The 14,629-nt window shown below is 38.9% G+C and overlaps 1 protein-coding gene across 1 annotated transcript in view; it reads right to left on the bottom strand.

Moving 5' to 3' along the window:
- Positions 1–9,104: 9,104 nt before the first annotated feature.
- Positions 9,105–14,629, bottom strand: part of cxxc4 (CXXC finger 4) — a 34,841-nt gene continuing 29,316 nt past the window's right edge. The window contains exon 3 of the mRNA XM_058059450.2: positions 9,105–9,997. Within this exon, the coding sequence (XP_057915433.1) occupies positions 9,953–9,997 (45 nt within the window). The 3' untranslated portion in view covers positions 9,105–9,952. The remainder of the gene's footprint in view (positions 9,998–14,629) is intronic.

The raw sequence follows: 14,629 nt of genomic DNA on the forward strand, positions 1-14,629 counted from the left end.
AGAGCGTTGGTTTAGTTAGGTATGTTTTTCATCTAAATAGTTGTCATGCCAAAATGTTGTGTTGCTGCTGGATGTTCATCGTATCTGAGTGATACTGTAAGTTATTTTTTTTTCCATAAAAGGAAAGTTTAGGACTGCAATGTGCATTTAAACATCTTTCGACAATAATCTGTTTACTGTGGGTTGATCCTTGACGTGCATATACAATAAAAATAAGGCTATAAAACCATATTAATTCCATGTTCTACAAGTTCTCTATTTCATCCTCAAAAACCACTTTTTTTATACTTTTATTGCTTTGTTTCTTGTTTTTAATATTTTAATATCTATTTTACTATTTTATTTCTTAAATTATCTTTTAGTTTTGGATTATTACTTTTTAATTTTACTAGTCTGTGCAGCACTTTGGAAACTCTGTTTATAAAATGTGCTATATAAATGAAGTGGATTGGATTGGGTTGGATTATTACCCCGTTGGCGTCACTTCCGGATATAAAAAAAAAACAAAGAAACCGTGAACGTCATGGCGTCATGAACTCAATGTAATTTCCGCATTCAAAAATCCAACATAATTCCAAAAAATATCTAACATATTAAAGCATGTCTACAATACATAAAAAAACAAATCGGGGCCTTGGAGGAGGTCCGTAAAATCTTGCTATTTTAGCAAAGGCAGACTTGATAAATCTCTTGTGTAAGATCTCATTAGACGATGCAGGTGTTCCTAATGGAGCGTCCAGCGAGCGCCTATGAGCGGAAAATGACGTCATTTTTAAGAATGAGGCTTGTCATAGGAGGACGTTTTCATTTATGTTAAATCGCTCGCTCGTGCGCCTCCTTGCAACCCAGCCGTGCTGACTCTGATTGCCTAATTCCTCCGAGATCTCTCCCGGGCTGTCTGCGGGGGAGGAGGGGCGCTGAAGCGATGTGTGGAAATGTCACCAGCCGTCATGAAACCTACCGCCTCAATCAATCAATCAGCACGCTTTCACCTTTCGCCGCATCTGTGTGTGTGTGTGTGTGTGTGTGCGTGTGCTGGACCGTGGGGTCAGGATTAAGAAAAAAAGAGGGACACCCTCAACGCATCATTATCATCATCATCATCATCCTTGCAGCTGTTTACCGGGAGAGCTTGATGAGCAGATGGCTCACGCGTGAATGAGATTTTTTTTAATATACGGATGAATGAGAGGTAGGGAAAAGGTGATGAGAACCACAGGAAAAGATAGGAATATACACACTGAGGGGGTGTGAGGCGTTCAAATGCATTACAAAAGGAGATGTAGAGAAAAAAAACAGGGAGGTCACATCATCACAGGTTAATAAAACATAAATGCCACCATCTGAAAAAGAATACTCTAATTCGAAATAATTAAACAACACTAATAAAAGATGAAAAATATTACAAATAAAAAAATATATATCAGAAAAATTGGGAAACATTTTTATATATATTTTTGCTGTTTTTTTAAACCAAAACATTGAGAGAAAAAAATCTGACAATGTATCAGCAGATATATATATTTACAATTACAAATAAATTAAGTTAAAATGATTTTTTTCTCTTTCTCTTCTCCATTATTTCCCATATAATTGTCCGTTCCAGGGTCAAACTGTTGCCATCACTGAAACAATGCAACGTTGTCAACTGCAATTACACAAGTAATTCCTCATTTATTGCAATTAATTGCTTCCTGATTGCACGGCGATCGAGTGGTTAGCGCGCAGACCTCACAGCTAGGACACCAGGGTTCAATTCCTCGGCCATCTCTGTGGGTTTTCTCCGGGTACTCATTCCTCCCACATATTCCTCCCACATTCCAAAAACATGCTAGGTTAATTAGCGACTCCAAATTGTCCATAGGTATGAATGTGAGTGTGAATGGTTGTTTGTCTATATGTGCCCTGTGATTGGCTGGCCACCAGTCCAGGGTGTACCCCGCCTCTCGCCCGAAGACAGCTGGTATAGGCTCCAGCGACCCTCGTGAGGAAAAGCAGTAGAAAATGAATGAATGAATATTGTCCTAGCACACACAGTTTTTAACAATATTACAGATGAAATAAAACCCCTACACTCACCTTTACATGTGTATTACCCAATAGAGTACATAAAATATATAAGAAAATATATATAAGATATAAGGAATATAAGAAAAATATCAATTCATGACAAAAATCTCACTAGTGCTTGTGTGTGTTGCTAAGTGGGGTGCAGACAGGAAATGACGTTTAAAGTGATCGTTTTATTGGCTTAAAAAGGCATCAAACATACTTCTGTTGAGTTGCATCATCACCTCTTTGTGCCTCTTTGTGCGCAAAAAAATAAATAAACGTCTTTGGGAGAGAGTTGTCATATTGAAAAAAATATATAAATACATCTTTGGTAGTGAATTTTGGAATTTCCTGTACATTCTAAAGAGAGAAGAACAGCTAGCATGAAGGAGCTAACAATGGATGTAACAGTACACACCTACTTTGAGTATAAAGTCCTAAAAAAATGAAAAGAAAACACTAACAATGTTCCATTTAAATAACTACAGCGATATTGTTACTGTAGCAGCTAACAAGAAGAACTATTTTTCTGGGGTAGTGACACAAAACAAGAAGGTAACGCTACCTATTGGAAGCTGCTGTTAATGCTAAGCTATAAATCATACTTTGTGTATGTGTATAGTAGAAAGTTTAGCAGTAGTCAACTTTACCATTCCACGTGCTACCAATTAAACATTTTTATACCCAAGGATTACGCTGCATTGACCAGCTCAACCGTGCTGGAAGATACAGCCATCCCGTTAGTCGGCATCCCAATGAAATGGGCAGTGATTGTTTTTTTTCTACCGTTATTTTGTCCATGAGCTATTTAGCACTCATGCTACATGCTAATGCCTTACTGTTTCACTTTAGGTCAGGGGTGGGCAAACTTTTTTCGCGGGCCGCATTGACATGACAAAATTTACAGGGGGGGGGGGGGGGGGCAGACTATATATTTTACACGTAACAGTCCACCTGGTATTATTGTATCTGTAAAATTGTCATGCAATCTGCTATTATTATTTATTATTTTATATTTATATTTAAATATTTTTAAAATAATAAAATATTATAATAATTACAATAAAATTCAAATAATAATTATTATATTATTATTATGTAAAATATGCAAATATAACAATAATATTATATATAATTAATATAATAATTAGCATTAATATAATAATTATAATAATCACAATAGTTCTAATAATAATTATAATAATCTAATAATCTAATAATAATGATAATAATTATTATTATTATTATGTGCTTGTGTCCCTTTTTTCAGGAGCACTTTGTAAACAACAGACCATGTCAAAAAACAAAATTGATAAAACCATCAAAAGGTTGGCTCAGGCCATGATGCCAGGTTGTATGTTGAGTTTAAATGAAATACTTTGGAAAGATTGGGCGGGCCGTATTCAAACACTTGGCGGGCCAGATGTGGCCCCCGGGCCGTAGTTTGCCCACCCCTGGTTTAGGTGGATCTGCTTTGGACCCAGCAACAGCTCATCTTCAGTATGTTTACACTCAAAAAGATAAGGTTGTGGATCATTCTGTTTAAAATGATCAAAATACAGCAAAATACTGTAAGTATTACATGTTACTTCATGGTAATATCATGTATATAAAACAATAAAATATCGTTAGAGGTGTTTTAGAGAGCGTTATAGTCGAAATAGGTGTGTTTACGTTACATTACGTCCAGTGAGGTGATGTGTCACTACGCCTGAAAAATTATAATAAATTGTGTACTCACCATTTGAGAATGTGTTGCGGGTGAATTCTGTAAAGAAGGCAGAAGTATTACAGCATGTGACGTCATACTTGATGGCGATTTGCATGCTTTTGGGTGACTTGAGGGCGTATTTCTTTAGAGAACTTGTTGCTAACTTAAATAAATGGTGCAATAATTTATCGCTAAATTAGGTTTATTTAATTTATAGAATTTTTCTTACCTGGCAACTGAATTTACCGTAAAAAATAATTTTTCCTGCAGAAAATATACCCTCTTGTCATCCAAATACAGATAAATAGCATTACCAGACAGGTGAGCAAGACAGGTGAGCAACCTGCGGCCCATGTGCCATGTACGGACAATGTGTGGCTCATTATGCTTAACAACAATGATAATAATAATAGACATGTTTTTTTATTGTTACATCATATTTTTTAACATTTCAAGCTTATAGAAAACTTTCCCAACTCAGCCAAATGTTGCCTTTGCAAATCTTCCTCCTTCAGTGATGCTGTGTGTGTGTGTGTTGCTGTGTGTTGCTGTGTTTTTTCTCCCCACCACTCCACCTGCAGCACCCCCTCTGCTCTTAACTGTGTACCAGCGCTTCTACGGCCTGTCATATTGCATCAGCGTGCTGCTGATTACTTCCACCTTGTCTCCTTCGTCGGGAAATGATTCTGACACGCACTCACACCCTGCTTTCCCTGCATCAATATGTGTGCCACGGAAAAAAAAAACGTGCAGAGTAAATAAATAATGAAAGACAAGGTGGGGGGAAGGGCGGCGGCGGGGCTCTTATGTGTCACTGTCGAGTTGTGTGCCAACACGTGCATAGTCGGCATCCCAAAGTGTGTCTTTTGCTCATGCTAGGACACAGGATGGGAAATAAAAATCACCCTTTCAATATAAAAGCAGCTTTTCTACGATAGTTCAAGAGGTGCCACAATAGCGGCTTGGGCATGTGTTAGCCAAAATCTAGCTATTGAGCTAAGAGGCATGGAAAATGAATGAATATTATGAATTCTAGAAAATAACATCTTTGTTATTATATTTTAACTGTATCCTAGTTAAATGATATTATTTTTCATAATTTCAGTATATTCCAGTAAAACTTTTTCTGTTTTTTTCCATTTTTTAAATTTTTGCAAAACTACAGCTGATTTCTGTTTTTTTTTTAAATTTCCAACTATTTAAACTTTATTATGGTAAATGTTCTCATAATTGTGATTATATTTCCGTAATATTTTGACTTTATTTTTTATGAAATTACATTGTTGCATTTAAAAAAATCTAACTATTTCAACTTTCTGCTGGTACAGTTCCTTCTCTTAATTATTATTTTATTTCAATAATATTTTGCCTTTATTGTCATCAAACTATTATGTTTTATTCATGCTATTGTTATGCTTTTTGTTTCATGCTTTTTAAGAATTTTCCAGCTATTTCAGTCGTCTTCTTGAAAATTTTCTTTTCACAATTTTGACTTTATTCCTATATTATAACTTTATATTGTAAGCCAATTTTTTGTTGTTTTGTTTTTCCTCACAAAATTTTTTCTTTAACTTCTACGCTACTAAAATAATGTTATTTCCTCATATTACATCAACATTATACATTATATATATAATAGTTATTTTTTCTCATTAGATTACTACATTTTACACTAACATCTTTTTTCTCAATATTATGACTTTATTAATATTAATATAAATTTTTCCTGTTTAATTTTTTTTTTAATTAGTTTTCACCCCACCATACAGCAACATAACATTAAGGCATGGGACAGGAGGAAACAAATGTTAGCAATAGTAGCATAGCTTTTTGAGCTACAGTGCTAACATTAGACTCCCATTTCAATAGCAACGTCATGCTAGGTTCGCCTAAATGATCAAACTCAAGTTCCCATGAGACACCATATCAGTGGAAGGAGGTTTTTCCTTCATGACATCATAACAAACTTTAGAAGCTAGCGTCTCGTTCTCTCAAAAGTGGCACAAACAAGTGAGGGAGACTAGCTACTAGCATGACTAGCATGACTAGCATAGACCAGCACCAAAATGTAGCCTATGCTGGTCATGCTGAGATGATTTTTCTCATGTTTAGGGCTCATAACCTGGCATACAGTACGTATTACTGTTACATCATCATTAAAGAGTACATTTGGTATAACATGAAGCGCATTTAGCTTTACATTACAGCGACTCACCTGTATCTTTTTGATCCTCTAGGGTTACCGTACAAACCCAAGTCGAATTTCTGTCGATTTATGCTAACGAGGAACAATCGTGCTGATCAAAAAGGTCTTTGGAGAATAATCTTGATTTTTTTTTTCCCTCCCCCAGCGTTATATAAAGTGGTGTCTCCCAAAGTTAATTAACGATTCGTTTTCCTGCTCGGCTTCCGCCGCTCAACCAAATGACTTTATCTCCCGGGATCCTGCTTTATTTGTCCTGCCGTGATGGTTCAGGTAGCGTCAGCAAACACGGAATATTTCATGTGAGAGCGGTTCAGACTGAGTTCACAGCACACTGAAAATGTCTATTTCTGCCCCTGCTGTGAAGAAAACATCTCTATTTGTGAACACGTCTTCTTTTCAAACAAGGCTGTGTAATTTTTTGTTAATGTGGGTGAGCGACAGGTGTGTTAGCATCTATTTGGACATTTCTAGCTATCTGAAGATATATTATTCTTTTCGATACAAATTAAGATATCTATTCGTAAAGGCTCTGCGTGGAACTGACTGAACTATTGCCTTAGCTGGCTACATGACAGAATCGCTAATACTTTTAATTTAAAAAAACGGCAAAAAAAGAATAATAAGATGAGACCATGGTGGTACCGAACAGGGCTGTACCATTATGATTCTAAGGGACGAACAGTTCCATTGACGCCATAGTGACTCAAACCTTCAGTTCAACAGTTCCGTAGTAGAGCAGGTTGTCCTAAAACTGGTTGTACGCACGTTTCGTCCATCCCAATCACTGCTATTGTGTCCTTGAGCAAGCCACTTCACCACCTTGAATCAAGTTCCGCCCACACTGGTGGCAACCTATTTCATCATCTGTCCATACAGACAACAATGAGGAAAAATGGGTTTCGCTGAAAAGTACGACATTAGTAGTAGTAGTAGTAGTAGTAGTAGTAGTAGTAGTATGTGCCACCTAATGTAGGCCTCACAGCTAGGAGACCCAAGTTCGATTCCACCCTCGGTCATCTCTTAGTGGAGTTTGCATGTTTTCCCCGTGCATGTGTGGGTTTTCTACTGGTACTCTGTTTTTTTCCCCACATTCCAAAAACATGCTAGGCTAATTGGCGACTCCAAATGGTCCATAGGTATGTGCCTGGAAAGCGAGGTGATGAATGAGTGTGTCCAAGCTTTGTATTTTCAGCTCTGTTGCTTGTCAGGGGTTGGGTTGCATTGTAGAGGGGTTTTTGCATCTTTCACATCAGCTTCAGACCGGCATTACACGGCGTACTATCAGAGGTGAAGCTTCACTCCTGCTCGTTTCTATTGGATAAGATACCATTGCCACTTTACTGGCTGCACAGTGACATTGAAGTTGAAGCATTTCTGTGATTGCTAACTCAGACTAGCTGATTGTACCTGGTTTATTTGGTTTTCTTGTTTGAAATGCTCGAATTTTCTGTTTAATTAATTTACTCAGCTGCACAGCAGTCGAGTGGTTAGCGTGCAGGCATCACAGCTAGAAGACACGGGTTCTATTCCCTGGCATCTCTGTGTGGAGTTTGCATGCTCCCCCCATGCATGGGTACTCCGGTTTCCTAAACATTCCCACATTCCAAAAACATGCTAGGTTATTTATCGACTCCAAATTGTCCATAGGTATGAATGTGAGTGTGAATGGTTGTTTGTCTATATGTGCCCTGTGATTGGCTGGCAACCAGTCCAGGGTGTACCCCGCCTCTCTCTCGGAGACAGCTGGGATAGGCTCCAGCACCCCCCTCCCGCGACCCTCGTGAGAATAAGCGGTAGAAAATGAATGAATGTGCCAACCATCTACCAAGTTTCACAGAAAACACTTGCATTGTTTTTACATAATTCTGCTAAAAAACCCAACAGAATCAACACAATACTTTTCTAAATCTAACCTACTCTACGCAACTAGGTGAAAATTAGCCAAAACATGCACCCCTATTATGCCTGTGGTATTATTTTTAGTTATCAAACCAATGTTTCACACCCATAAATCAAACTGGCACACACAAGGACACAAGCCCGATTTGTCACGATATTTACAACACACTTTTAGGGAACTGTCAAACACATGTGTGTAAAATTTTAGCAAGATTGGTTGAAAAACATGGCTGATATCAACTAAAACATCTTCACGCTCCGGTTGGGTCTTAGTAACTAATTGGCCATAAGTCTTCCATGGGATATTGTGGAAAACCTCCACCAGATCCGGACTTACAAGGTGAAACCCGGGATAAACATTTTGATAGTATTTATAAATCGGATAAACATTGTCAGGATTTGTGAGCATGTGACAATGTGGTGCAAAAATGTTCTTTTCTGTTCTAATCTCAGATATGTCAAGCATTTCCTGATAGAAAGATGTTTGTCGTAGTGACTTCCTGCTGTGGCATGGCGTGTGAAGGAAGTGCATCACCACCGTAGACCTGACCACTTTTTAATCCCAAACGGCGGTGGTGGTAGGATTAGAGCGAGCCGTGTGTGATCTAATTTCATCTCGCCGGCCAGGTTAGTGAATGAGCGAGCTAGCGAGCGAGCGAGCCGCACTCTAATCAGGCGCCGCAACGCTTTAGGCGCCACATTACCGTCAACATGGCTGCCACCAAACACTTCCTGCTCGTCAAGAGCTCAATCGGGGTGATTGCAAGCGTCGGAGGAGCAGTCAGTCTTGGATGATCTCCTTCCTCACACCCCCCCCCCCCTCCCTCACCACAACGCCTCTGCCTGAATCCCAAAGACCCGGCAATCACTCTGATGCTGGTGCTATCTCAGGAGCACATCTCGCCGCTTTCCAACCCCCCCCGTCAGTACCCGCCATCATCCTCCTCCTCCTTCTTCCACCGTGCCCACCACCTCCTCTCCTCTAACCCCCCCCTCTCTCCCTCCCGTCGAACGCATTCTAGCATGACAAACCACATGGGATTTCACTCGTCCTTTAAAGTCTGCTGCCTCCGGGAAGCACTCTTCTCCGCGCAACATTTTAGTATTCCCGGGAATACGTGACTGGGGAGGCAAAGCAACGCTGCAAGCTTCATCCCAGGAAGGCAGGGAGACGGAATCATTGCTTATCAGGTGATCATATCCATCAAGTGTCAGCATGTCAGTCGGGTAGTCCAAGTCATTATTTTTTATTAGAACACATAAAAGCATCACAACAACAATATACAAATTCTTAAGTGGTCTTTAAAAGCCAAACACATGTACACATGCAACAACAGGGTTCAGGACGATGGGGAACTTATTAGGATCATTTTAGAAGGGGGGGGGGGGGGGGTGCTTGTGGTGGGGTGCTCTGCGGGGAGAAGAGAAAAGTCCAAAACCGCCCCTCGCAGAACTCCCACCTGATATGTTCATAGTGTACTTTCATTGGTTTTAACGTCAGCAACAACGCCTTTACTGACATAAATCCCTTTTTGAAATACTGAAAACCCAGAAAAATCTCCAGATTAGAGTCCGACTCCAATAAATGCTCGCTTTTTAAAGAGGTGCCACTCACCACGCAAGACAATGTGCCCTGTACTGCAGTGAGTCCACACAAAGTTAGAAAAAAAGAAAGTGCCTCATTGAGACAAAACTGTGGAAAGATCAGATGATTCCTTGGAGGGAGAAGGATGAAAAATAATTATTGCTGTTGCTTTGTCGTCGATCCCGGTGGTCAGTCCGTCTTCAGTGTATGGTGCTACGATTGTCTCTTTCTTTACAGAAAGTCGGCGGCCCAGTCACGGCCCGCAAACACTGAAAACACATTCATAGACACCAAAAATATACATTGTGATACTGTCAAAAAGGTACAATAATTACACAGAAAAAGCAAACAACACCCAAATATGTTTTCATCCATCTTTCTGTCCAAACGTTTTTAAATTCCGTCCTCCGATCCAAAAATGTGTTGCTTGGGGTCATAGAGTGCTCCGAGCAGACAGTCCAAAGAGTCGCTCATGGGTAACGGGTGGGCTAGCACGCCTTTAGAAGAACCACCGGAATGCTTCGCCGTTAGTGACCGGCGTCCTCTGTGGGAGACACAATGAGAGGACACGTTAAGTTGGACGGACATGACAAAGAAATGTTCAACCCAAATGAAAGATTTCCTCAAATAATGGTGGACGCCTTGATTTGCTCCACAGAACACAATACCAGGCCTTTCTTGAAGGTAAGGTATTTAATGGATCTACTTTAAAGCGTTAACATATTCATCAGCGGACTGTACAAGACATTTATTGGCGGTAGGGTGTTGAATTACAAGTGTAAATCGATCCATCAACTCAACAGGAGAAAGTACCAGGCATTTTTTAAAGGTAAGGTATTTAATTAATATACTATAAGGTGTTAATATATTCAACAGCAGACTGTACAAGGCATTTATTGGCGGTAGGGTGTTGAATTACAAGTGTAATCTATCCATCTACTCAACAGGAGAAACTGCCAGGAGTTTCTTAAAAGTAAGGTATTTAATTAATATATTATAATGTGTTAATATATTCAACAGCAGCCCGTACAGGGCATTTATTTGTGGTAGGGTGTTGAATTACAAGTGTCAATCTGTCTATCTACTCAACAGGAGAAAGTGCCAGGCATTTCTTAAAGGTAATTAATTAATATACTATAAAGTGTTAATATATTCAACAGCAGACCATACAAGGCATTTATTGTCGGTAGGGTGTTGAATTACAAGTGTAAATCGATCCATCAACTCAACAGGAGAAAGTACCAGGCATTTTTTAAAGGTAAGGTATTTAATTAATATACTATAAGGTGTTAATATATTCAACAGCAGACTGTACAAGGCATTTATTGGCGGTAGGGTGTTGAATTACAAGTGTAATCTATCCATCTACTCAACAGGAGAAACTGCCAGGAATTTCTTAAAGGTAATGTATTTAATTAATATACTATAAAGTGTTAATATATCCAACAGCAGACCGTACAAGGCATTTATTGGCGGTAGGGTGTTGAATTACAAGTGTAATCTATCCATCTACTCAACAGGAGAAAGTGCCAGCCATTTGCTAAAGGTAATGTATTTAATGAATCTACTTTAAAGCGTTAAAATATTCATCAGCAGATCATACAAGACATTTATTGGCGGTAGGGTGTTGAATTACAAGTGTAAATCTATCCATCAACTCAACAGGAGAAAGTGCCTAGCATTTTTAAAGGTAAGGTATTTAATTCATTTTCTTGAATGAATAAATCTGCTCAACAGCAGGCAGTACAATGCATTTATTGGAGGTAGAGTGTTGAATTAACACTGTAAATCCATCCATTTACTCAACAGAATAAAGTTCTAGGCCTTTCTTAGGGGTAAGTTATTGAATTAATTTACTTGAATGAAAAAAATCTATCCATATACTCGACAGCAGACACTACAAGGCATTTATTAGGAATAGGGTGTTTAATTACAAGGGTAAATCTACTCATCTACTCAACAGCAGAAAGCGCCAGGAGTTTCTTAAAGGTAAGGTATTTAGTTCATTTACTTGAATGAAAAGCTCTATCCATATAACTCAACAGCAGATTTATTAGAAGTAGGGTGTTTAATTACAAGTGTAAGTCTATTCATCTACTTAGCAACAGAGAATACCAACCATTTCGCACAGTTAAGGCATTTAGTGAATATATCATAATAAGTTACTAGGGGGTCACAAGGAGACGAGACGATTGGGTATAATTATTATTACAGTATAATAAATGATATACTGCATAATGCAGAACTTTCCTTTTCCAGCAAGGTTTGGATTCTTTTCCAATACCCAATTATTTAGGTTCAATGTTGAAATGTTTAGCAGCTTTTGTTCCGGAATGTTCCGCCCTGCTTAGCAGAGCTCTTTCTCTTTAAACTCCAATGTAACCTGCAGCTTTACAGATGCCACATCTGCTCTATAGCCAGTGTGTGTGTTGTGGTAAAGACATCGAATGTGACACATCACTCACTGGCCTCTTTCGTGCCGCCTCGAAATGAAGGAAAGTTCCATTTTTCCAAACCCCCCTCCACCCATGAGTCACAGAATGTGGGAAAAAGTCAACCCGGCATTTTTGCAGCAAGTTTCAGATGGTTTCAGAGATGTAACAAAGGCGGACGGCAGACAAGGTTTGACATTTGAGACTCAAACATCCTGCCCTATTGTGTTGAAAGCAAACAAGCGTTGATCTTGGGGTGGCATGGCTCAGGTGGTAGCGTGGACGTCTCCCAACCTGAAGGTTGTGGGTTTGATCCCCCTGTGATCGTGTTGAAGTAACCCGGCAAGTACTGAGTACTGAACCCCTGGTTGCTTTGACTCAGTCTTCACAGTTGCAGCAATAATTTGTATAATACAGTATCGGATAATATATCTTATTAATAATGAATGCATTCTATTTTTAGAATTTGGTTTAGACAACAACAAAAATAAAATAAAATAAAATAAAATAAAATAAAATAAAATAAAATAAAATAAAATAAAATAAAATTTGGTTTAGGGTTAGGGCTGAAAATAAAATATAATAAAATAAAATAGAATTTGGTTTCGTGTTATGGCTGAAAATAAAATAAAATAAAATAAAATAAAATAAAATAAAATAAAATAAAATAAAATAAAATAAAATAAAATAAAATAAAATAAAATTTGGTTTAGTGTTAGGGCTGAAAATAAAATAAAATAGAATTTGGTTTAGTGTTATGGCTGAAAATAAAATAAAATAAAATAAAATAAAATAAAATAAAATAAAATAAAATAAAATAAAATAAAATAAAATAAAATAAAATAAAATAAAATAAAATAAAATAAAATTTGGTTTAGTGTTAGGGCTGAAAATGGGTACTTTGGACACCCCTGGGGTAAAGGTGACAACACCAGTTTACGTGAGGTGCAGTGTTTATTAGAGCGGATGCCACTATTTGAGATTACAGTAATGCACATTGAAACCACTTTAGTGAATAGAGTAGCATTAGCATAATAAAAGCTAAGCTAGGTCCAATTCCTGCGTCGTGTTGCATTAAATGTATTTGCCAAAAACAGGAAGTCATGACAACGGAACCGGTGATGAATAAAAGCACTTAGCAAAAAAAAAAAAAAAAGAAACAACAAAAAAAAAAGAACCCAGAGGGGCGCTTTCGGCAGCACAAGCACCAAACCAAAGTGTTTCATCAGAGATGCAGCCAAGGTGATTACATCCACGCCCCACCCACACCCAAATAATCACCACGCCGCATGAAAAATTCCATTCCAATTCCCAGGAAGCAACAATGAGGCATTTAATTACTGTGCGCTCCAGCCGCAGTGAGGGGGAACAGTGCATCATTTCAATTTGAGCGCACGCCAACAGCATGCCCCCCCCACCACACTACTACCCACCCAGCCCAACCGAACAGAACCTCTATAGCAGAGTGGCAGCCTCTCCTTTCCCAAACTCATTTAGAAGTCAGACACATAAAACAGCCAAGCCTCCCACCAATCCCCATGACCAATTAGCGTTCTTTTTATTTTTTCTCCTCCCTCGTTTTTTTCTCTTTGCTGTTGAGTGGGAGGAAATGGTGCATAATCACAACTAAAATCACTTTAGCCTGAGTGGAGGGCAATTTTGCATTTTAATACCCAGTGGCTCCTTAAAGGCATACTGATGAGCTTTCTAAGCCCCCCCACATGTACAAAAAAAAAACACCAAAAACAATATTACACTGTATGCCTTTCTCAATGATGAGCATTTCATTTCTTACCATTTAGGCCTCAAAGTTTGTTTCCTGCACGACTTACTGACACGTCTTTCTTTTCTTGTTTGTGAAAGAACCACTTACTATGTTTTCACACCACATCAAACAACGTCTATTCTTTTTCTAAGTGTTTAATGGAGGACACAAAGCAGCGGGGCGCCATCATGGCTAATTCAAAGTCTGTGCATTTGAAGGCTTTGCCTAATTGCACACAGCCATTCATTTTGATGCAATTAAGAGTTTTATAAGTGGATATCCTTTACACATATGATGCTAGCCAGCTTACATTTTTAGCCTCATATCGGGACGATAATTATCGCTAGCCGATATTATCGGATATCTTTAATAATGTCTTAAAAACATGCTGTGACCATGTAGTCATGCAGTAATTATTATTGATTTGACATAGTAATGTAGAAACAAACAAACAAATGGGCGGCACGGCGGTCGAGTGGTTAGTGCGCAGACCTCACAGCTAGGAGACCAGGATTCAATTCCACCCTCGGCTATGTGCCCTGTGATTGGCTGGCGACCAGTCCAGGGTGTACACCGCCTCTCGCCCGAAGACAGCTGGGATAGGCTCCAGCACCCCCATGACCCTCGTGAGGATAAGTGGTAGAAAATGAATGAATGAGTTCTCCTCCTATTTTGTGTGGAAGTGGTAACTTTTTGGCTTCTGATTTTGTCTTTCCCCACCCTTGGCCATCTTTGTATGGAGTTTGCATGTTCGCCCCGTGCATGCGTGGGTTTTCTCCGGGTACTCCGGTTACCTCCCACATTCCAAAAACATGCTAGGTTAATTGGCGAATCCAAATTGTCCATAGGTATGAATGTGAGTGTGAATGGTTGTTTGTCTATATGTGAATGGCTGGCGACCAGTCCAGGGTGTACCCCGCCTCTCGCCCAAAGACAGCTGGGATAGGCTCCAGCACCCCCGCGACCCTCGTGAGGAAAA

The sequence above is a fragment of the Doryrhamphus excisus genome, linkage group LG9 (assembly GCF_037039965.1).
Source record: "Doryrhamphus excisus strain RoL-2023G ecotype Guam linkage group LG9, RoL_Dexc_Guam_v1.1, whole genome shotgun sequence".
Taxonomy (NCBI): domain Eukaryota; kingdom Metazoa; phylum Chordata; class Actinopteri; order Syngnathiformes; family Syngnathidae; genus Doryrhamphus; species Doryrhamphus excisus.